The 26,117-nt window shown below is 42.5% G+C and overlaps 1 protein-coding gene across 1 annotated transcript; it reads left to right on the top strand.

The window, feature by feature from the left end:
• Nucleotides 1-24,429: 24,429 nt before the first annotated feature.
• On the top strand, nt 24,430-25,827 carry LOC140758982 (uncharacterized). The gene has a single exon (XM_073095413.1). It carries the CDS (start codon nt 24,574-24,576, stop codon nt 25,552-25,554), a length of 981 nt encoding a protein of 326 aa, XP_072951514.1. The 5' UTR covers nt 24,430-24,573; the 3' UTR covers nt 25,555-25,827.
• The last annotated feature ends 290 nt before the right edge of the window (nt 25,828-26,117 follow it).

Here is a 26,117-nt window from a genome sequence, read left to right as displayed (position 1 = left end):
AAGAAGCCAAGAGAAAAATGATGTAATGCAGACTCCAACCATGTATCTAACACATGCATACTCCTGCTAGTCTATCATATGCACACTCATGATAGAGATCATCCCGACATAAAACCATAATAGTATAATTATCTCCAATCATCTCTATATATCACCAATGTACTCATATCCTAGATCAGCCTAATCAAATGCATGATAAAATATGCTTGATAGAAATCATCTCTATATAAAGTCATATAATTATGCTTGAAGCCAAAATATGCATATACATAATATATAATATATTCTAATTTGAGAAAGGCGTCTAGGGGATAAGACTACTCACCGTCTAATCAGAAGACCCAATACACGTATGCCTCACATCCATCGATCAATCATCACAAATCACTAGCAAGGTCCACGGGGTCTTAAATAAGGGGGTTGGGATCTGAAAATATTTAAGTAATCTAAAGTTAGTTATTTATCCAATTGGGATCCGTTTGTGTAACATATGATGATTTATTAGGTTTAAAATTTTTTCTTTTGTTTTTATTAAATAATTTGATCTATATGTTATTATTCTAATTGTAGATTTATTTATAAAACCATAGTTTGCTAATTATATATTAGCTATATAATAGTCAATCTCTTTTGATAAATGAAAAAAACGTAAAAGAGCTACATGTACAATAATATAATTTAAAATACAATCACCTATATTATAATATTATATAATTATACTTTAATTATTTTGTCACTACTACCCTTACTAAACAAATTAAAAGTTGCATATAAAATAATCTTTACTTAATCATGAAATATAAACATTAAGTAAGCCTACTATTATATTACATGCATAATAATGTATAATAAGTTGTACGTATATATACATATGTATATATATACCTAATTATAAAGACATGTATTAATCTAAAAACATATATGAAGTTAAAAATATATTTATGTACATATTATAATTAACTGAAATTACACTAATTACACTTATATAATAATCATGTTACTAAAAATATCTATTCTTGAAAAATTAGACTAAAAATCTAATTTAGATTAACTAAATAACATAAGTAATTTACACATGTGTTTTATTGCCAAAGAAGGTAAAACGAAGAGAGGAAAAGAAGTAGAGGAAAAGAAGAAGAAGAAGAAGAAGAAGAAGAAGAAGAAGAAGAAGAAGAGAAGGGAAGGGAGAGAGGCTCACCTTGGTGGTAGCGGCGGCGGGAGTGGCGGCAACGATGGCGATAGTGATAGGCTGGCAACGATGGCGACAGTAGCAGGCTGGCGTTGATAAGAGAAGGAGAGAAAGAGAGAGCTCGAGAGAGAGAGGTGATTGGGAGTGAGAGAGGAGGGTAAGAGAGACAGAGCTATAGAGAGAGACAGTGAGGGGGGTTGCGTCGACAACGGCAGCGACGGTGGCGGTAGGCCGGCCTCAGCAAGAGAAGGAGAGAAAGAGAGAGAGCTGATTGAGAGAGAGAGAGAGGAGGGTAAAAGAGAGAGTGATAGAGTGAGAGAGAGTTGGAGAGAGACCTATAAAGAGGGAGAGAGAAAGAGAGAATAAGTGACAGCAAGAGACCGAAAGAGAGGGAGAGAGATTTAGAGGGAGAGGGAGAGAGGCGGTGAAGGAGGGGAAGGGCGGTAGTTGCGGCGTTGGCAGGGTCCGCCGTAGGCAGCTGGCTCGGCTAGGTTGGCTGGGCCAACGGTTGTGGGCGCACGTGGCGCCCTCAACGTGCGCCCACAATTTGCATGGCACGAGCTCGTGCCATGCAACACCAAAATTTACTAATATTATTATTTTATTTTATTTTATTTATTTATTTTTATCTGGGTTATTAGAGTGGTGGCAGTAGTGACTCTTGGCTTTGCAAATTCTGAACCAGTGGCGATGAGTTCATGGGAGTGAACTCGCGTCGTGGGGTTGATGGTGCATTCCCGTTCGCTATGGCTTCCCTTGTCGCCCGTAATTCCCGCATCATCTCCATCATCATCTAGTTGTTGATGGCCATTTGTTGGGAAAGAGACCCCAACACGGTTTGAACACTAGGTTCTTCCGTATTTCGATTTGATCGGGCGGTTCCGCGGGTGGAAGTCCCTGCAACCACTTCCCCCTCCTTTCTTGGGAGAATCTCTTCTTCCTTATCTCGCCGTGCAACCATGGCTCTAGTTGTCGTCAGAGGAAGCGCGTGTCCAAGAAACGATGGCTCTGATACCAACTTGATACAATCTCCCATTTTTGCCAAGGCTTTATCTATTCCTATTTTTTCAAATCTGGACAAGATCTGACATGGAACTTTAAAAATAGATCCCGAAAGATAGCGCTATCAGATCAATGTGAGATTTTGATATGTTGTAGCCCCAGAAAAGAGCTTTCCAACAAATTAATTTAACGAGAATCAGATATTGGGATCTCGAGATATCGGCCGATTAGTGAATGAACGTCAGGAAGTCTATTTTAGGATCTATGGATGGAGGCACAAGATCCTAGATGATGGAGGATGGTGACGGACCGGTGTTAATGGAGTGACAACGGTGAATAAGTGGTGGTGGAAGGGTTATGAGTGATGGAAGGGCTAGGGCAAGTGAAGGATAGATTGGAAGAAGGGGAGGAGTGAGCCGCCCCTAAGGGACTAGGGTGATTGGCCGGTCGAGGAAAGCTAGATGCGGCAACGCCGGGGAACGAGAGAATAGGAGAGAAGAAGACGAAGGAGGCAAGGCAAAACTTAATTCATTCAATACTGATTCCATGGTTGCCATCCATACTTTTAGAGGCTAACCAAACAATTTAAAAAATGATAAGTATTAACTCTAAACAATAGATTTTCATTGACCGCGTTCGAACGCACATTTCGCACTCTTTGGATGTGCGAACCTGATGCAGGCGTTCAAGCGCGTTCGAACGCACTCCACCCGCGTTTAAACTCGACATACAGAAAACTTATTTCTTTAAGAATTAAACACTAAAACAAGGAACAAAGACATCTCTAAAGTGTATCCATGCTTGAGACGACATCGGTGAAGCCCGAATCGTATCATATTTTGTGTTCTCTATTTTTGTGAACCTGATGCAGGCGTTCGCAAGGGTCTTCGAACGTGATTCTTTCTGTGTTTGAACGTGACCTACAAGAATTTTATTTTAATTAAAATAAATGACTAATGTAATAAGAAAAGACCTTAACAAAATGTATCAGATGCTCATGGCACAAACGATGTTAGAGATCAAGGCAAGCTTGGTGTACATGAACCAAAATCTTCCAGGTTGCACACTTGAGCATATCAACCATGGGGAAGATAATCAAGGCGGCATTCTACCTAACCAGCCAGGGCTGCAGCTTTTGTGGCTCCACCATCGGTGGCTACCTAACCAGATCATCAACCTCCACCTCGTGAATATGATAAGCTCTGAAACCAAATTCATAGGTTCTTGTACTAAAAGATTAGCTACGGAACAATTCCTTAAGATCTGAATTTATTGCAAGAATCAGTCCATGCAATTGTAATAAAATATTTGTCAGATATTCTCATGTAGTCATAAAATTACGAAACTAATTGGGTTATATCCATAACTTCCCGATCTACAACTTTCATATTTATGCCCTTCGTAGATTCAAACTGCAACTAGAACGAAAATACAAAATAACATGGGTGATGGTTGTGGTGACGGGTGGAGTGGATGTTAGGGTCATCGATGGGTATGGAGATAAGGGTGGATTGTGGATGTGATTAAGAGAAGTAGACGAAGGGAATGAAATGGTCGAGATCGCAAAGAAGAAGGCAGACTCGACAGTCAAGGGAGATTAGAAGTTAGGAGAAACATTACCAACGGTAGAGGTGGAAGGATAATGAAGAGGGACGAGGGAGAGAGTCTAGAGAGAATACAGGAGGCAAGAAATTAATAATCAAATAGCATTCTTCATCCTACTCCAATTAGGGTTTTCTCTATATATATATAGAGGTTCATTTTAGGGACTCATCAACTAAATTAAACAACTCTAACTAATTCTAACAAATCAACAACTAAATTAAAACCCTAACAAACTAACTAAACCAGTATTCCTTATCTTCTCCAATTACCTCTCGGATTAAGCTTTCATTTTGTCACAGATAGATTCCGAATCTGGAGAAGTCATAAATATCAAAATTGTAGATCTGGAGGTTGGCGACCTTATCCAACTAGTGTGATATTATTTGGATATCTATATAATATTCTACGAATATTTTCCTAAAATTGTGTAGAGCTGGATTTAGCTAATTAAATAAAATCCTAACTAAGTGTATCAGCCCACCACACTTCCCCCACCTTGCCCTCAAGGTGAAAAGTCGGTAAAACACTCTAAGATATCTGTCTCTAACTCCCATGTCGCCTCATCGGATGGCTTGCCAAGCCACTCAACTAGAATCTCCATCTCCAATCTCGTACCATGTCGTCGTCGGTGCTTAGTAAGTACACGAACTGGCTCTACGACCTCTATCTCCTCCAATGGCTTCGGTAAAACCGATCCAACTACTTCGTGATCTCCAATCCGCTCCCTCAGCAATGAAACATGGAAGACAGGATGCATTCTCGACCCCTTCAGTAGCTCCAAATGATATGCAACCGGACCAATACGCTCCAACACCCGAAACGGACCAAAGTAGCGATGTGCTAACTTTTGGTCGATACGGTTGCACCCTCGCATCCTGCCTCAATCCTAGGCACGTGCAACTCTAAGATATACTTCTATAAGTCTTCAAGACACCCTCATGACCAACCTCTGGAGTTTGGTGGAGGTGCTACAATAATTTTTGTCGCAATCCCTTATTTGCGGGCACCCGAATGCATCCGCGGTCCAGTAGCAAACCGCCTCGATTCTCCAACTCTCGATGGTGCTCCGGATCATCCACAGTAGCAAACCGCCTCGATTCTCCAACTCTCGATGGTGCTCCGGATCATCCAACATCTCATGCAACAATCTCAAAATATTTGGGTCAGAAGTACATGCATACCTCAGCTCATAAAGGAAGGGAAAATTAGGAGATGAATAGGCTGCAAGCTCGGCGGTATCGGGTTGGCGCGATAGTGCATCCGCTGCTCTATTTTTTATTCCCTTCTTGTATTGGATTTTATAATCATACCCTAGCAATTTTGTGACCCATCACTGCTGTGCCGGAGTGTGTATGCACTGTCCCATAAAGTATGGAAGGCTCCTTTATCGGTTCGAATAATGAATCGTCTACCGATCAAATAAAGCCTCCACTTTGTCACCACATGAAGAATTGCCAATGTCTCTCTTTCATAAGTCGATAATTGCTAAGATTTTTGTGATAAAGTCTTACTAAGATAGGCAATGGGATGTCCTTCTTGCATTAGTACAGCTCTTATACCAACACCCGACGCATCACATTCCGCAATGAATTCTTTGGTGAAGTCCGATAGTGCTAAAATAGGTGCCGTCGTTATTGCTGTTTTTAATTTTTCAAAGGCTATAGTGGTTTCATCCGTCCATCTAAAAGAGTCATTTTTCAACAAAGAAGTGAAGGAGCAGTGATCTGATAGGCTCTGATACTAATTGATAGGGCTCTGATACCAATTTGTTAAAGCTCGGATACCAAATTGATGGGATCTAGAACCAAAAGATCGGCTACGGAACAATTCCTTAAGATCTGAATTTATTGCAGGAAGCAGTCCGCCCAACCGTGGGAAAATATTCGTCAGATATTCTCCGGTAGTTAGACAATTACAAAACTAATTAGGTTGGATCCATATCTTCCTAATCTACAACTTTTATATTTACGCCCTTTGCAGATTCAAACTATAGCAGGGACGCAAAAACGAAATAAAGTGGGTGATGGTGATGGTGATGGTGACGGGTGGAGTGGATGTTATGGTTATGGATGAGTATGGAGATAAGGGTGGATTGTAGAAGTGACTAAGGGAAGTAGACGAAGGAAACGAAGTGGTCGAGATCCCAAAGAAGAGGGGTGGCTCGACGGTCGAGGGAGATTAGAAGCGAGGAGAAACTTTGCCAACGGTAGAGGTGGAAGGATGGTGAAGAGGGAGGAGGGAGGAGTCTAGAGAGAAGATAAGAGGCAAGAAATTAAAAGTTCAATAGCAATATTAAGTTGGCTGCCATCCACATATTTATAAAGGCTAGCCAACAAGTCCTAAAACAATATGAAACTCTAACAAACCAACTAAACCAGTATTCCTTATCTTCTCCGAATACCTTTTGGATTAAGCTTTCATTTTTTCATATATATATTCCGAATCTAGAGAAGTCATGAATATAAAAGTTGTAGATCTAGAAGTTGTCGATGTTATCCATATAGTTTGATATTATTTGGATATGTCTAGAATATTCTACGAATATTTTCTCAAAACTGCATAGAGTTGAATTTAGCTAATTAAATAAAATCCTAACCTACTGAGACTCTAACTAAACCAAATAACTAAATAAGATAATTAGACTCAATCTGTTGAGCCTAATCTTCTTTTGATTTGATCCGATTTGATTCGATTCGTATCACGATCATGTCATATCCAACGATGAATCGTCGATAATATCCGGTTAGCCCCACAAATCCTCTCAATCTGGTGGTAGTAGTAGGAATAGGCCAAGTGGTCATGCATGCAACCTTTTGACGATCCGCCGCTACACCATCCGCTGAAATGATGGGGCCTAAATACTCCACTTTTCGTACTCCCCATAGGCACTTAGACTTCTTGATCTTCAATTGGTTTTGCTTCAACAAATTCATCACGTCCTTCAAATGCCGCCAATGCTCCAAAATATTGTTAAAAAATACCAAAACGTACTTCGCAATAGAGGCCAAAATATATCATTCATGAGGCCTTGAAAGATAGTTGGAGCATTGGTGAGACTAAAAGGCATCACCTGGAACTCGTAATACCCGTCCAGAGTCCAAAATGGAGTTTTGTGCACATCCGCTAGGTGAACTCTAATTTGATGATACCCAGCCCTCAAGTCAAGCTTACTAAATATAATCGCTCCTACAATCTCGTCCGACAACTCCTTGATAACCGGAATGTGATACTGATCTTTGACGGTAATGACGTTTAGTGCCCGATAGTCGACACAAAAATGTCATGTTCCGTCTTTTTTTCGCACCAATAGCACGAGGGATGAATATGAGCTATGACTTGGTTGAATAAAGCCTTGCTCCAACATCTTGGCTACCATCTTTGAGATAACTTCTCTTTGCACATGTAGATACCGATATGATCTCATGTTTGCCGATGCAGTCCCGGGTACAATCTCTATGCAATGGTCCGCTGCTCTTCTCGGTGACAACTCCTGTAGTTACTCAAACAGTCCAAAAAAGTTATCTAATAAATTAGACAATTCAATGGTAGTACCTGGACTCGTTTTAGGCTCATCTCCTGCTAGTCCTAACTGAAGAAGATAGGCCAAATCATACGCATAAGGCTGCCCCACCATAGGCTGCATCGCAGGAATCGACGAAAACCAAACACCATTAAGCTGCACATCTTTGTTTCCTTATTTATATTTTGTCCACATGCCTCGAAAATAAAAAATGATGATTTTTAAACTCTGTAGCCACTGAGCACTAAGGACAATGTCCGCTCCTTGTAGCGCCAACGGATACAAGTCCACAATGATGTCGTGTCCTTGCACCCGTATACCAACCTAGCAACACAAGCTCTCCGCCCTAAGCTTTGTGCCATCTCCAATAGCAACATCAACTCCTGTGGTCGATTTAGCATCTAAACCCAATCTCTTCGATTTAGCAACCCGAATCGATGAGGATATACACACAATGCTTTCTAACGAGTCCATCTACCCATAACGTCCTCGACGCGGAAGTACCCGAATATGCATGCATCAATATTTCAGCTTGGATATCTTCCTCCACACCCTCCTCAACGGCCTCCTCATGGACCTCCTCTGAACACTCCTCATCATTAACAACCTTATCATCCTCCTCAAGACCATCCTTAAGCATCAGACTCCCGATCGATTTAGAACACCGATGACCGATGGTGAAACGCTCATCACATCGAAAGCAAAGACCCTTCGCTCTTCGCTCCTCTACCTAGGCAAGAGTGAGAGTTCGAACGGGGGGTCTAGTGCCTCCTCTAACATCTAAAGAAGGTCTCAAAGGTGGTCACGGTCTAATAGTCTCAGCCGCTATTCTTGAAACCGCAGAATTTCCAGTCGGCGTTCTAGGTGCAAACCGCCCATCGCGATTGCCTCAATTGGTTTTCACTGCCATCCTTAGAGCCCTATGCTTTTGTTCCATCCTCACGGCCTTCTCAAAGGCCTCCTCAGGAGTAGTAAGATATAGAACATGAACATCCGCTTGTATTTCATCCTGCAGCCCTGAAATAAATGTACTCATCAATGTCTGTTCGGGCCACGGTGGCTCACGACTACTAACTCTTACAAACTCAGTTTGGTACTCCAATACGGTTGTCTTTTGGGCCATCTTGCTTAATGTAGCAACAAAATCTTTATATGCCGCTATTTCAAATCTTCGTGTAATCCTCCTATAAAAATCAGCCTATCCGTTAAATCCACCACCACGAATAACCGATCTATACCAATGCAATGCCGTTCCTTGGAGGTGAAAGCTTGCCATCTAGACTCTTGTATCTTCCGCTGCACCTTGATAATCAAAATATTGTTCAACTTGAAACACCCAATCCGTTAGATCACCGCCTTGGAATTTTGGAAAGTTCAAGCATGCGGTTCTCTCAGGAATAGCGTTATCGGGTTCGCGAAAGATCCTTAGTTCAGGTCTAAACCTTTATGCATGTTGATCACCTTTTATAAATCCTCAAGCACGTCCATCACCATCTTCATAGGGATCAACCTCATCCTCATCGACGAAGCGCACTGGTGCCGCACACCTCTCGGTTCCACCACCGCTGGTCTTGGGTTTTGTAACGAAGGTGGGGGATGATGTGAAGGCATAGGTAGGAGGGGATCATTGTCACTCATATGATACACCTGGACCTATGGGGTATCGGTTCGATGAGGTCCCATCACTGGTCTTTCTTGAAACTCCATTCGTCGAGAAGGAGATGACAAACCCAATCGATTCACGATATATTCCTTGAATTCATTGGGATCCTTTTGCATGTTGTCAACTCTATGCAATAATGTTTAGAACATGCCCCTAAGTTCATCCATATTCGAACCCATGGACGTTGGTTGACTCGGTCCTGCCATGATCGCTTCAAAGGAATCGACCTCACGGTTAGGATCATCGTGCATTAAGTCCTTCTTTATCGGTGTGCTCTCCATAAGTCTCCTTGTTGATGTCATCTTTCTTATTTCAACCATTAATGAAGGTCTCTCTAATACCAAATTGATAAGCTCTGATACCAGATTGATCGATTCTTGTACCAAAAGATTGGCTACGGAACAATTCCTTAAGATCTGAATTTATTGTATGAATTAGTCCGCGCAATCGTAAGAAAATATTTGTTAGATATTCTCTTGTGGTCACAAAATTATGAAACAATTGGGTTAAATCCGTAACTTCCTGATCTACAACTACAACTAGGACAAAAATATGAGATAACATGGGTGATGGTGGTGGTGATGGGTAGAGTGGATGTTAGGGTTATAGATGGGTATGGAGATGAGGGTGGATTGTAGATGTAATTAAGGAAAGTAGACGAAGGAAACGAAGTGGTCGAGATCCCAAAGAAAAGGGGTGGCTCAATAATCGAGGGAGATTAGAAGTTAGGAGAAATCTTGCCAACGGTAGAGATGGAATGATGGTGAAGAGGGAGGAGGGAGAGAGTCTAGAGAGAAGATAGGAGGTAAGAAATCAATAATCCAATAGCATTCTTCATCCTACTCCAATTAGGGTTTTCTCTCTATATATATAGAGGCTCATTTTAGGGACTCATCAACTAAATTAAACAACTCTAACTAATTCTAACAAATCAACAACTAAGTTAAAACCCTAACAAACTAACTAAACCAGTATTCCTTATCTTCTCCAATTACCTCTCGGATTAAGCTTTCATTTTGTTGCAGACAGATTCTGAATCTAGAGAAGTCAGGAATATCAAAGTTATAGATCTGGAGGTTGGCGACCTTATTTAATTGGTTTGATATTATTTGGATATATGTAGAATATTCTATGAATATTTTTCCAAAACTACACAGAGCTAAATTTAGCTAATTAAATAAAATCCTAACTAAGTATATCAGAATATTATCAAAGACCAGAGGATCGTCCCTTACCACAAGATCAAGTCTAGCAAGGACCAATATTGGCTGTACCATGGCAGCAACGAGCCAAACTGAAAGAGTCGCCGTGCCAATTTGCTATCCTTGCATCCGAGGACTCCCATGGCTCCATACCTAGAGGAGGAACCTTGGGAGGAGTGGGAAGAGCACCCATATGAACCAAGGGTCCAGCAACATGAGCCGCTTCACCGAGGACGTGAGAATGGACGCGATCAAATGCTACAACTCCTAACCGTTCGAGTTGATTTTCCTAAATTCAGTGGGGGTGACCCATTGGATTGGATCTATAGGGTGGAGCAATTCTTCACCTATCAAGGAACACCTGATTACCAAAAGGTGCTTTTGGCCTCATTCTACCTTGAAGACATAGTGGTGAGGTGGTTTCAACTGAGCACATCGTGCACGTGCCTTCACTACTTAGGAGAAGTTCTCTAATGAGCTTTGTGTGCATTTCAAACCCTCCGACTATAAAGACTTCCAAGCCATCTTGAGAAGCTAACCCAAAAGACCTCTATAAGAGCCTACCAAGAGGAGTTTGAAAGAATTAGCAATCAAGTCCATGGGTGGTTGGACTCTGCTCTTAGAAGCACCTTTATCTTCGGGCATCGTCATGATATCCAAGCGGAAGTCAAGGCGACTCATCCTACGACCTTGTTGGAAGCCTTCTCAGTGGCTCAAATGATGGAAGAGAAAATACGAGAGTTAAAGGCAACACACCATCCATCATGGAGCACTAGCGACCCGTGCACTAACCATATACCGCCGGTCTCTGGTGTGGTGTGTTCGAGTTGGGTTCAGCCAAACCCCAATTGGCCACCCCTACAACGGACAACCCCTAACCCTAAGGGACAGCACAGATGATGGGCCGACACCTCACACTAGCGAAGATCGAAGATCGGTACTCGAAGGGCCTATGCTTTTATTATGATGAATGCTTCGTGCCGAGCCGCAAATACACCAAACAGCCCACTACCATCATGCTCACGGAGGAGATGATGGAGGATGATCCCATAGAAGATCTTGAGGTGTAGCAAGAGGAGGAAGGTGGCCAGACTGAAGAGGACAGCTCGTTGGATGTCTAAGCCGAGCTCTCCCTTCATTCTCTCACCGGCGAGACAACTCCGAAAAACTCTTCGAGTTGAAGGTACAATTAAGAAGAATAAAGTCTTAATTCTTATTAATTTAGGAAGTACCCATAATTTTGTGGATTCTCGGATGGTGAGGCATTTGGGATTGGAGTTGGAGACTTCCAACAGCTTCGATGTGGCTATAGGTGATGGCACCATGTTGAGAATGAAGCACATATATCGCAAGGTCCAGCTGCAAATTCAGGGCCATGTCTTCTGATTTGATCTAATATCCATTGGCTCTATGAGGGGTCAACTTGGTGCTCAGGGTGCAATGGCTTCGGAATCTTAGACTGGTCACCTTCGACTTCACCACCATGGCAATGGAGTTCAGCCATGAAGGCCAACCGATCCAGCTACTAGCCACGTTATGCACGGAAGCTAAGGGCACACTTCAGTCCCTAGAAGGGTTGCCGAAACCCGGGGCCCGTAAGTACCTCATGTAACTCATCGAAGGGGTTAAAGACGTCGACGATCCAACACACTTACCCCCCTGACTTAAAGGCTATTTTATAAAAATTTGAAGATGTATATTCTAGTAGCCACATGGATTGCCTCAACCTAGGACACAAGATCATCATATTGAGATTATACTTGGGGCGGGTCCAGCAAATGTTAGGTCATACCATTACCTATCATTCAAAAGGAGGCTATTACGAAGATGGTCTAAGAGATGTTATCCAGCAGGGTGATAAGACCAAGTCGAAGCATCTATTCTTCACTAGTCTTGCCCCTACAGAAGAAGGACAAATTGTGGCGGTTTTGTGTGGACTACTAAGCTTTCAATTCCATCACCGTCAAGGATCGGTATCTCATACTAGTGATCAAAGAGTTGCTGGATGAATTGGCAGGTGCATGCTACTTTTCAAAGTTTGAGGGCGAGGTACCATTAAATCAAAGTGGAACCGTCTGATGTGCACAAGACGGCGTTTCAAACACATGATGGGCATTATGAGTTCCTTATTATGCCCTTTGGTCTAACCAATGCTCCCACCACCTTTCAGAGTTTAATGAATGACATCATTATGCCTCATTTGAGGCAATATGTGCTGATATTTTTTCATGACATATTGGTATACAGCCGCACATGGGAGGAGCACATGCGATATCTTTGGACAATACTTGGCCTATTACGGCAGCACAGATTGAAGGCCAAGGACACCAAGTGTTCATGGGGGCAGCGAAGGGTCGACTACTTGGGCCACATCATATCTAAAAATGGCGTGGAGGCTGACCCTAAGAAGATTCAAAGCATAGTGGAATGGCTACTGCCCAAGACTACAAAGGAGCTACGTGGCTTCCTCGACTTAACCGACTACTACCATCGATTTGTGGCAAACTATGGCAAGATTGCGGCTCCCCTCATGGCCTTGCTGCGAAAGGGTGCATTCACTTGGACGGACAAATCAAGAGAAGCATTCAAAGCCATGAAGAAAGAGATGATCTCAGCCCCGGTCCTTGGTTTAGCAGATTTTACTAAACCGTTCACCATTGAGTGCGGCGCCAAGAGTCGGCATTGGGGCTATTTTGATGTAAGAAAGTAGACCCGTGGCTTGCATAAGCAAGGCTCTTTTGGAGCGTTCACAGTTGCTATCCACTTATAAAAGGGAGATGCTCGCCATCATCCATGCGATCACCAAGTGGAGGCCTTATCTCATCGGGCGTCGCTTCATGATCCGTACCGATCAAAAGAGTTTGCCATACTTCCTTGGGCAGTGCATACACATACCAGCCTAGCAAAGATGGGTGTCCAAGCTATTTAGATACGACTACAGTTGGTGTACAAAAGGGGGACTGAAAACAGCACCGTCGATGCCTTATCAAGGCATCCAAATCCAACCGAGTTGGCAGCGATTTTGACGCCGGTATTTTCTTTTTTCCAGCAGCTGTGGGAGGCCTACAAGAAGGATTTGGACACCATGAGGATGTTGAACGACCTTGCTGCAGATCCCAGCAGAATGCAAGGAGTTTTGGTGAAGGATGGACACATACTGGACCATGGCAAGATAATCGTTCTAGTTGATCGCCGCTTGCGCATGGAGTTAGTGCGCCACTGCCATGACACCCCTATGGCTGGACATGAAGGGGTGTTGCGCACCTATAAATGGCTAAATTAGAGTTGCACATGGGCTGGAATGAAGAAGGATATGCAAGCCTACATCAAGGCTTGCGAGGTGTGTCAAAGAGCAAAGATCGAATCAGCAAAACCCGTCGGCTTGCTTCAACCGCTTTCGATTCCCAAGTAGGTTTGGGAGGATGTCGCCATAGACTTCATTGATGGTCTTCCTAAAGCCATAGGTTATTTGGTGATCATGGTGGTGGTGGATTGCCTTAGCAAGTATACACACTTTTTGGCCTTGGCGTATCCTTACACGGCAAAGAAGGTTGTGGAGGTTTATGTGCGCGATATGGCCAAGATGCATGGTATGCTAAAGTCAATTATTTTAGATTGTAATCATATATTTGTGAGTCAATTTTGGTAGAAATTTTTTGCTCTCCAAGGGACTACCTTTCATATGAGTTTAGCATATCATCCTCAAACAGACGACCAATCCGAGGTACTGAACCGATGCTTGGAGAAATACTTGCGATGCTTTGTCAGCGAGCGACCACGGCAATGGCTGTCTTATTTGTCATGGGCAGAATGGTCATACAACACAGCTTTCCACTCGGCCATTGGCATGACTCTATTCGAGGCCATCTATGATCAGCCGCCTCCGACCTTGCACACATACTTGCCATCGGTCTAAATCGACCAAACCAAGGTGGATGTAGTTTTGCGAGATCGAGATAAAGTGTTAAGGAGACTCAAGATGCACCTAGCAACTACCTAGAGCTGAACGAAGCAAGTCTATGACCAACGACACCAAGAGAGGTCATTCTCGATTAGGAATTGGGTCTACATCAAGCTCCAACCATATCGGCAAAGCTTGGCTAGACCCATTCCTAATCAGAAGTTGTCTCCAAAATTCTATGGACCTTATCAAGTGACTGAGGGGATTGGACCCGTGGCGTATCGTTTAGACTTACCCGAGGAGGCACGGATACATCCGATTTTTTATGTCTCACGCCTTAAGGCTCGAGTTCCTCCTATTGAGTCGATTGGAGTTATTCCACCTAAGCCAAAAAGGGCTAATCCGGATGAGTCAAAAGCCGAACCGATACCCCTATTCTAGTTAAAATCCTAGCCAGACAGCACACTTGAGTCTAGGACGAGTGGGTGACCAAGATTTTGGTGGAGTGGCGCGGATGCATAGTGGAGGCGACTTGGATGCCTGAATCCGACTTCATGGACCGCTATCCAGATTTGACACCTTGAGGGCAAGGTGAATGGAAGCATGGTGGAGTGAAATGACTCGATCAAATTAGATCCACTCGCGACATTGAGTTCATTGGTATGAGCCTATTTATCTACTTTGATTTTTCCTTAAGAAAATAAGGCCTTTTGCTGGAGGGGTGTTCGAAAGCCAAGGACTCGCGTTCGAATGGGCCATGCAAATGTAGAATGAGATTTGCGCGTTTGAGTCACCACGAGCCCATTTGAACGCGACTATTCAAATGCCTGCATGCGTTTGCAATGACAGATAACGGTATTTATTTGCATGTTCGAACGCGATCTGATGCATTCGAATGCACCGCGACAAAAACTATTAGGTTATTAGGGTTTTAATTTGGTTGTTTGGGTCAAAAGGGTGAGTCACTGTAAATATATGGAGGAAACCCTAATTGGAGTTTATTTAATAATTAGATCGGCATTGTTGCCCTTGTCTCCCTCCTTCTTGCTCTAGCCATTGGCGCTCTCTCCCACCTCCTTTCTTCCATCACCCAAGTCCTTGGTTGACCTCCTCTATCTCTTAATCCCCCTCTTCTGCAGTAATTTCTCCCCCTTCACTCCAAAAGAATTTTCCTAGCACCTACCTAGCCATTGAAGGCCTAACAAGCTAGAGTTTATCTGACCTTCGGTCACGGTTTGCCCGATATCTCAAGATCTAGCCATCCAAACCCTGTGATCTTAGATTCGTTGGAAAGTTCTCTTCGAGAGCGATAACATATCAAACATTAAGCAAGATCCAATGGCTAGATCCTCCAGAATTCCCTTCCAAAGTCATGTCCTTAAACCGGTCCAGAACTGTTACGGATTAGATCAAGCCGGTTCGTAACATATAGACTCTAAATATCTATATAAAGACATAAAAAGCTAATTATATATATAAAGAATAGAGATCTATAGTGTGTTCATCGAGATTTTATGGTAGATATGTAGAAAGGACATAGAAAATACAATGGTGCATAGAAAGTCACACAATTAATGTATCAGAGTTGCACAGTATGTTGAATACATAGGTGGTGTAAATAAGCAGTGAATTGATGATGGGCTGCCGATATATAACAATAGTAAGATACTTCAAGGGAGAGTCTCCTGTGATTAATCGTGTATGAATTTTCTACTAATTTATAAAATTGAGTGTATTATCAAATTGTTTAAAAGTCTATATACTTTGTATTTTACATAGTTGATTTGTTGTTATCTTATGATTTTTTTTCTTATTCAGAAGGTTTTTACAAATATATCTATACCTGAGTTTTTTTTTTGTTTTGATATTTTGTGGAATTAGATTACACATGGGATACCTAGTGTTCAATCAATTGTGCATAATAAATGGTGACAAAGTTGATGGTGCGATGAATCCCAACATTCAGAATCTTAGATTATTCTTAACTTTAGTTTTAAAAGGAATTAGAATTGTAGATAAGAAGAAACAAGTTCTACAAGGACTAGGAAGTTAATCAAACATAATTGGGGACTATAACATGATAAGCTCTGATACCACTTTGATATGATCTGGAACCAAAGATAGGCTACGCAACGATTCCTTTAAGATCTGAATATATTATAGGAATTAGTCTGCTCAATCGTGAAAAATATTCGTCAGATATTCTCCGGTAGTCAGAAAATTACGAAACCAAGTGGGTTAGATCCGTAACTTCCTGATCTACAACTTTTGTATTTACGTTCTTCACAGATTCGAACTGTAGTAGGGATGGAAACACGGAATAATATGAATGATAGTGGTGGTGACGAATGAAGTGGATATTAGGGTTATGGATGGGTATGGAGATGAAGGTGGATTATGGATGTGATTAGGGGAAGTAGATGAAGGGAATGAAGTGGTCGAGATCCCAAAGAAGAGGGGTGACTTGACAGTCGAGGGAGATTAGAAGTTAAGAAAAATTTTGCCAATGGTAGAGGTGGAATGCTAGTGAAGATGGAGGAGGGAGAGAATCTAGAGAGAAGATACGATGCAAGAAATCAATAATCCAATAGCATAATAAAGTTGGCTGTCATCCACATATTTATAAAGGCTAGCCAACAAGTCCTAAAACAATATGAAACCCTAATTCTAGAGGATTTCCGTCGATCACGTTCGAATGCGCCCGATCACGTTCAAACACACTCAAAAAGCTTCATTTCTAGATGTGCGAACGCGATACAGGCGTTCGAACACGAGCGCTCGAACTCGCCCGACCGCGTCCGAACACAATATGTATTCTCTATATTTACAAACCTGATGCAGGCGTTCACAAGGGCGTTCGAAAGCGACCTATGAAAATTTTATTTTAATAAAAATAAACACCTAATGCAATAAGAAAAAATCCTAACTAAGTATATCAGCCCACCACGCTTCCCCCACCTTGCCCTTAAGGTGAAAAGTCAGGAAAACGCTCCAAGATATCAGTTTCCAACTCCCATGTCGCCTCATTAGATCGCTTGCCAAACTACTCAACTAGAATCTCCATCTCCAATCTGGTACCATGTTGTCGTCGGCGCCTAGCAAGTACACGAACTGGCTCTATGATCTCTATCTCCTCTAATGGCTCCGGTAGAACCAATCCGACGATCTCGTGATTTCCAATCCGCTCCCTCAACAATAAAACATTGAAGACAGGATGCACTCTCGACCCCTCCAGTAGCTCTAAATGACATGTAACCGGACCAATATGCTCCAACACTCGAAATGGACCAAAGTAGCGATGTACTAACTTTTGGTTACGCATCGGACGCAAGTTTAAGATGAGCACATAACCTCCTCAATGTGACGTCTCTATCCATCAACGCTAAGTCCACCTCCGTCTGGTCTATAGATGCCACTGGATCATAAGCGCGTAACGTCAAAGCTGTGCATCCATACACCACCTCAAATAGAGTCATGCCAATGCTGCTATGGTAGGCAGTGTTATAAGACCACTTTGCCCATGGTAAGAACTCTAACCATCATTTGGCATCTCTCCAACAAAGCACCTTAAATACTGTTGAATGCCTCGATTGGCCACCTCAGTTTGGCCGTCCGTTTGTGAATGGTAAGCTGAACTAAAGTTCAATCGAGTCCTCTATAATCTAAAAAACTCCGTCCATAAGTCGCTCATAAATACACGATCATGATCTGAGACAATCGTGCATGGCATGCCATGTAACCGAGCAACATCTCTAATAAAAATTTCAACCACTAACTTCATTAAAAATGGATGTGACAATGCCAAAAAGTGCGCATACTTGCTCAATCTGTCAACCACCACAAAAATAACAAAATAATCATATACCAGCGGAAGACCCTATATGAAGTCCATAGAAATGTCCTCCCATACATAGTCCGGTATATGTAAAGGCTGTAGTAATCCGGCCGATTTCAATGTGATTGCTTTAGCCCTTTGACAAACTTCGTAAGCACGAACAAAACTCCTCACATCCCGCCTCAATTTTGGTCACATACAACTCTGAGATATCCTTCTATAAGTCCTCAAGACACCCTCATGACCAGCCTCTGGAGTTTGGTGGAAGTGCTCCAATAATTTTTACCGCAATCTACCATTTGCGGGCACTCGAATGCATCCGCGGTCCAGCAGCAAACTGCCTCGATTCTCCATCTCTGGATGGCGCTCCGGATCATCCATCACCTCCTACAACAATCTCAAAATATCGGGGTCAGATGTACATGCATACCTCAGCTCGTCAAGGAAGGGAAAGGTAGGAGAAGAATAGGTTGCGAGCTCGATGGTACCAGGTTGTCGCGATAGTGCATCCGCCACTCTATTTTTCGTTCCCTTCTCGTATTAGATTTCATAATCATATTTTAGCAATTTTGTGACTCATCGCTGCTGTGCTGGAGTGTATATGCGCTGTCCCATAAAGTATGGAAGGCTTCTTTGATCGGTTCGGATAATGAATCGTCTACCTATCAAATAAGGCCTTCACTTTATCACTACATGTAGAATTGTCAACATTTCTCTCTTGTAAGTCGATAATTGCTGAGATTTTTGTAATAAAACCTTACTAAGATAGGCAATGGGATATCCTTCTTGTATTAGTATAGCTTCTATGCCAAAACCCGATACATCGCATTCCATAATGAATTCTTTGGTGAAGTCCGGTAGCGCTAAAACGAGTGCCATCATCATTGCTATTTTTAATATTTCAAAGGCTAAAGTGGCTTCATCCATCCATCTAAAAGAGTCCTTTTTCAACAAATAAGTGAGAGGAGCAGCAATTTTGCCATATCTAGCGATGAATCGGTATAATATCTGGTCAGCCCCACAAATCTTCTCAATCTGGTGGTAGTAGTAGAAATAGGCCAAGCGGTCATGCATGTAACCTTTTGAGGATTCGCCGCTACACCATCCGCTGAAATGATGTGGCCTAAATACTCCACCTTTGGTACTCCCCATAGGCACTTGGACTTCTTGATCTTCAATTGATTTTACTTCAACAAATTCAGCATATCCTCCAAATGCCGCTAATGCTTCAATTCTATCCTACTATACACCAAAATTTTGTCAAAAAATACTAAGACATACCTTCGTAATAGAGGCCGAAATATATCATTCATGAGGCTTTGAAAGGTAGCTAGAGCATTGGTAAGATCAAAAGGCATCACTTGGACTCGTAATGTCCGTCCGAAGTCTGAAATGCAGTTTTGTGCACATCCGCTAGGTAAACTCTAATTTGATGATACCCGGCCCTCAAGTCAAGCTTACTAAATATAGTTACCCCTACAAGCTCGTTCAGCAACTCCTCAATAACCGGGATGGGATACCAGTCTTTGACGGGTAATAGCGTTTAGTGTCTGATGGTCGACACAAAAACATCATGTTCTGTCCTTTTTTTGCACCAATAGCATAGGGGATGAGTATGAGCTATAACTTGGTTGTATGAGGACTTGCTCCAATATCTCGGCTACTATCTTTGAGATAACTTTTTTTTGCACATATGGATACCGATATGGCCTCACGTTCGCCGGTGTACCCTAGGTACAATCTCTATGCGATGGTCCGCTGCTCTCCTCGGTAGCAACTAATGTGGCTCCTCAAAGAGTTCAAAAAAGTTTTCTAATAAATTAGACAATTCAATGGTAATACCTGAACTCGTTTGAGGCTTATCTCCTACTGGTCCTAACTAAAGAAGATAGGCCAAATCGTTCGCACAAGGCAGCCCCATCATAGATTGCATCGTAGGAATCGGCGAAGACCGAACACCATCAAGCCGCACATCTTTTTTTTCTTGTTTAAATTTCATCTACATGCTTTGGAAATCAAATGTGACGGGTCCCAAACTCTGTAACCACTGAGCACCAAGGACAATGTCCGTTCCTCGCAGCGCCAACGAATACAAGTCCATAATGATGTCATGTCCTTGTACCCATATACTGACCCAGCGACATAAGCTCTCCACCTTAAGCTTCGTGCCATCTCCAATAGTAACGTCAAATCCTGTGGTCGGTTCGGCATCCAAACCCAATCTCCTCACTAACCTCTCATCTAGAAAGTTGTGTGTACTCCCCGAATCAATGAGGATGTGCACACAATGCTTTCTAACGAGTCCATCTATTCGTAACGTCCTCGGTGCGGAAGTACCCAAATATGTATGCATCGATATTTCAGCTTGGATATCTTCCTCCACGCCCTCCTCAACGGCCTCCTCATGGAACTTCTCTGGACACTCTCCATCATCAACAACCACATCATCATCCTCAAGACTGTCGATAAGCATCACACTCCCGATCAATTTAGAACATCGATGACTGGAGGTGAAATGCTCATCACATTGAAAGCAAAGGCCCTTCGCTCTTCGCTCCTCCACCTGGGCAGGTGTGAGAGTTTGAACGGGGGGTCTTGTGCCTCCTCTAACATCAGAAGAAGGTCTCAAGGGTGGTCGTGGTCTAGTATTTGCAGCCGCTGTTTTTGAAACCGCAGAATTTCCAACTAGCGTTCTAGGTGCAAACTGCCCATCTCGGTTGCCCCAATTGGTTTTCGTTTCCATCCTTAGAGCCCTATGCTTTTGTTCCATCCTCACGGTCTTCTCAAAGGCCTCCTCAAGTGTAGTAGGACATAGAGCATGAACATCCACTTATATCTCATCCCGCAGCCCTGAAATAAATATACTCATCAATGTCCGTTCGGGCCACGGTGGCTCACAACGACTACTAACTCTTTCAAACTTCGCGTGGTACTCCAATACGGTTGTCCTATGGACCATTTTACTTAATGTGGAAGCAAAATCTTCATATGCCGCTATCTCAAATCTGCGTCTAATCCTCCTACAAAATCAGCTCATCCAGTAAATCCACCACTATGAATAATCGATTTATACCAATGCAATGCCATTCCTTGGAGTTGAAAGCTTGCCATATGCCGCTGTATCTTGACAATCAAAATATTGTTCAACTTGAAACACCTAATTCGTTGGATCACCGCCTTAAAAGTTTGGGAAGTCCAAGCGTGCGGTTCTCCCCCGAATAGCATTGTCGGGTTCGTGAAAGATCCTTGGTTCAGGTCTAAACCTTTATACAGGTTGATCACCTTCTCTAAATTCTTGAGCACATCCATCACCATCTCCACAGGGATCAACCTCATCCTCATAGTGCCAATTCTCTTCATCAATGAAGCGCACCGGTGCCGCATGCCTCTTGGGTTCCACTACTGCCAGTCTTGAGTTTTGTAACGGAGGTGGAGGATAATATGTAGGCATAGGTAAGAGGGGATCATTGACACTTATATGACGCACCTAAACCTGTGGGGTATTGGTTCGATGAGGTCCCACCGCTGGTCTTTCTTGAAACTCCGATCGTTGTCGAGGAGATGACGAACTTAATCGATTCATGATATATTTCTTGAATTCATTGTGATCTTTTGTATGTTGTCAACTCTATGCAACAATATTTAGAACATGCCCCTAAGTTCATCTATATTCAAACCTATAGAAGTTGGTTAACTCGGTCCTACCGTGGTCGCTCGAAAGGAATCGACTTCACAGTTAGGATCATCATGCATTGAGTTCTCCCTTGTCGGTGTGCTCTCCATAGGTTTCCTTGTTGATGTCATCTTCCTTATTTCAACCATTAATGGAGGTCTGAGGTTTGCCTAACTCTGATACCAATTGATAAGCTCTGATAGCAATTGATAAGCTCTAATACCAAATTGATGAGCTCTGAGACCAATTTGATGAATTCTTATACCAAAAGATTGGCTATGCAATGATTCCTTAAGATCTGAATTTATTATAGGAAGCACTCCGCACAACCGTGGGAAAATATTCGTCAGATATTCTTCAGTAGTCAGAAAACTACGAAACTAAGTGGGTTACATCTATAACTTCCTGATCTACAAATTTTGTATATATGCCCTTCACAGATTCAAACTATAGTAGGGACGAAAATACAGAATAACATAGATGATGGTAGTGGTGACGGGTGAAGTAAATGTTAGGGTTATGAATGGGTATGGAGATGAATGTGGATTGTGGATGTGATTAAGGGAAGTAGACGAAGGGAATAAAGTGGTCGAGATCCCAAAGAAGAGGGGTGACTTGACAGTCAAGGGAGATTAGAAGTTAGGATAAACATTGCAAATGGTAGAGGTGGAAGGATGGTGGAGAGGGAGGAGGGAGAGAGTCTAGAGAGAAGATAGGAGGTAAGAAATCAATAATTCAATAGTATAATAAAGTTGGCTGCCATCCGCATATTTATAGAGGCTAGCCAATAAGTCTTACAACAATATGAAACTCTTATTTTAGAGGATTCCCATCGATCGCGTTCGAATGCATCCAATCGCGTTCGAATGCACTTAAAAAGCTCCATCTCTAGATGTGCGAACGCAATATAGGCGTTCAATATGCATTCTCTGTATTGGCGAACCTGATGCAGGCATTCACAAAGGCGTTCGAACGCGACCCCTACTGTGTTCGAATGTGACTTACAGGAATTTTATTTTAATGAAAATAAACAACTAATGCAATAAGAAAAGATCCTAACTAAGTGTATCATAACACTTTAGTATTAGCCACTACCCTAGCATAGCAGGTTTCAGAGTTTTCTTTCTTCCCATCTCCCGTCATCGTCGGTGACATGCCTCCACTCCCCTGCCCCACACCGCCCCCCATAACTTACTCTCTCCTTCCCACTATTCTTTTCTCTTTCTCAATGATCCCTCTTTCTCCCTCTATTGTCCTCCCCCTCTAAACTCCCCTCTCGTTGGCCCTGTCGCCGTCCATCTTGCCTTTGTCCCTTCCCTAGCTATCTACATTTTTGTCGTTTGTTGTGGACCTTACCAATGTCATTGTTCACATTTCTGTCATCTGTGTCAAGGGTTGTGGACCTCTCCTCGGTTCCCTTCTCATCCTTCTCTACAACTTGCACCAACTACTGTGGACCTTGCTTGCCCTAATCTCGGCCCTTTTGCACATGTTGCTGTTTTCCTGCTTGGTTCGCCTTTGCTTCTCCCCACTGCAGTGGCAGATGTCTTCCTAGATCACTAGGATTTATCACAACTTAGCTAATTTAATTTTTAAGATTTTGTGTTTGTAGATGTAATTGACAAATCCGCCCTCTTCTCGCTTTTCCCATTTGTTTCCATGTTGTTTTCCTTTGTTCTCGGTTTCATAGGTTGCTCAAATGGAGTTTTCAGATGATTTTGGTATAATTGATGGACTTTATCACTGATGTATATGCATATATTTCTTTCTAGACTTGTTGAGTTCTCAGTCTTTCAACAAGACTCATGCTGTTTTACTTAAAGTGCAGCTACGGTTGACCAAGCGAGAGGTCTATTTTTAGAGCTTTGCTTTGCGTGAGTGCTTGATCTTGATACGTTGCTATAATTATAGTCTTCGTAGGATTCTTACTCTATTTCTCCTCTGTTCTTATGTATCAGATTATTATTAGTTGAAATTAATTACATGATCAATCTGATGACTGATGACTGTTTCTAAAACAACACCTTATACTATCCAAATAGCTACTATTGTAGTAAAGATTTCGTACGGATTCAGTCAAATAGTGAAGGGGAACTCGAGTCTGTTTATCCAAATTAGGCCTTGAACTAGTTTATCCAAATTATCTCTCTCCTAAACTTATTAATTAAAAAGTACTTTTGACATGTTATAAAACATTTATCACTTCAGTACTCTATCCTAAAAATATAAAACGTTAATCTCATTTGATCAGTGTGGAGAATAAAAAAATTATGATTCGCGATGTAAACCAAATTCTCCAGCTTCCCAGATCAGAGTAATTCCGATGGGAGACTCTGCCTTAATACTTTGCAAAAAATTATCATGAATTAGATTAAGGGAAGAATCATTACAAGCGTTAGCCCACATAGATTTAATATTATCATGCAGATGAGAATAATCTTAACCAGAAAAATTCAAAAGGAAACGAGACAAGCATGAAGGGCCCTATGAAGATGGGTTAAGGGACAAGCCGGGAACTTGGCACCCCAATCCGGCTTAGCCAAACCCAATCTAGCCGACGCCCACGCCGACGCCACTCGTAAACCCCAAACCGGCAATCCTAGATCAAAAGAAGAAATGAAATGTTCTATACTTCTATAGTTATCTTGTTAGGACTAGTTTATAATTAACTATCTATTAAATATAAAATGTGGCTTGGTATTTTTTTAACAAATAGGAAACTCTTTCATAAATAAAAAAGGCTTATATTTGTAATATAGCCAACATCTAGAGTATTATCTATAGTTTTTTCTTACGAACAATCTTTTTCTGGCTTAGGATTCACACAAGGAAATTGTTTACAACCCTAACCAACTACTAATACCGACTTCCGTACAAATCCAGACAGCAGAGTCTCCAGGCGAAACCACCCCTTCCCCCACCGACCACCAGAATCCCCAAAACCCGTTCTCCTCCATCCCCTCGCCGGCCATCAATTCCATCGATGGATCTGGAGCAAGAAGAGCTCGGGAACCTCTCCCTGGTCGACATCCTCCGCGAGTCCATCTCCATCCCCCGCTCCTCTTCGCGCACCTTCGCCCTCATCACCGTTACCTTCATCTTCCCCCTCTCCTTCGCCATACTCGCCCATTCACTCTTCACCCACCCCATCATCAACCACCTCAAATCCTCCTTCTCCTCCTCCTCCTCCTCCTCGTCCTATGCCTCTCAATGGTCCCTCCTCTTCCTCTACCAATTCGTATACCTCCTCTTCCTCTTCACCTTCTCCCTTCTCTCCACCGCCGCCACTGTCTTCACCGTCGCCTCCCTCTACGCCGCCAAGCCTGTCTCCTTCTCCTCTACCCTCTCCGCCATCCCCACGGTCTTCCCTCGCCTCTTCCGCACCTTCCTCTGGGTCTCCCTCATCATGCTCCTCTACAACGCCACCTTCGGCGTCTGTGTCCTCATCATCTTCATCGCCAGTTCGTACCCCGACTCGGCAGCGTCCGTCCTCTTCCTCGCCGTCGTTATCCTAGCGTTCCTGGCCGCCCACGTGTACATCTCCGCGCTCTGGCACCTCGCCAGCGTCATCTCCGTTCTCGAGCCCGTTTGTGGCCTCGCCGCAATGGCCAAGAGCCGCGGGCTGCTTCGCGGTCGGACTCGCATGGCGATCACCATGATTATTGCTTACTTCAGCGTCTGCGGGCTCATAGGAGGGTTCTTTCGTGCCACAGTTGTCAAGGCTCCGTATGAGAAGGGCAGCATCTGGGTCGGGCCGGTCGGTAAAGTGGTCATCGGCGGGGCTCTGGTTGCGGTGCTCGTCCTTGTGAATCTCGTTGGATTACTGGTTCAGAGTGTGTTCTACTATGTTTGCAAGAGTTTCCACCACCAGCAGATTGATAAGAGCGCGCTTTATGATCATTTGGGCGGATATCTTGGAGAGTATGTGCCTCTTAAGAGCTCCATTCAGATGGAAATTATTTGAGCTGGAATGTAAGGATCTCCATTATCTTCTCTTTTTCTGGTGGAGCAGTGATGCTTTTTTATTTTCGCGTCAGTTCTAATCTGTAACTAATAATGTGCATGTCTGAGTAAACATATATAAAGAAGAATAGGGTTCTTTGGAAACTTCCTTTTGTTCCTAACTTTTTATTTTATGGGTTAAGTTCACTATTAGTTTAGTTTGGTTTGTTGTTGTTCTCATCATAGTTATGTAGGTTGATCTTTTCTGGTATCAGAGATAATTAGTTTTTCATAATTGGTAAATCTGAGAATAACATATATATCTATTTTTTGTAGCCATTGGAGGGTAGATCTTGTAAATTTATCTCTAATGTTTCATCCTGAACATCTCTATATTTGGTGCGAAATTTCCAGTGAAATAGAGAGAAACAAATTTTCGTGATTGACAACATGGCGATAGGGTGCCTTTATATTAATGAGAAGCATGCAATAAAATTAAATGTTACTGTAACATTATGCTAAGTTAATCTAGTAGCTCTACTCCGTAATTTTGGACCTTTTGGATTAAAGTTGTTAATACATTTG

The sequence above is a fragment of the Typha angustifolia genome, chromosome 4 (genome assembly GCF_048772165.1).
Source record: "Typha angustifolia cultivar Huaian chromosome 4, ASM4877216v1, whole genome shotgun sequence".
Lineage (NCBI taxonomy): Eukaryota > Viridiplantae > Streptophyta > Magnoliopsida > Poales > Typhaceae > Typha > Typha angustifolia.
Note: the sequence above shows the minus strand (reverse complement) of the source record. Positions and strands in the feature narration are given on the sequence as shown.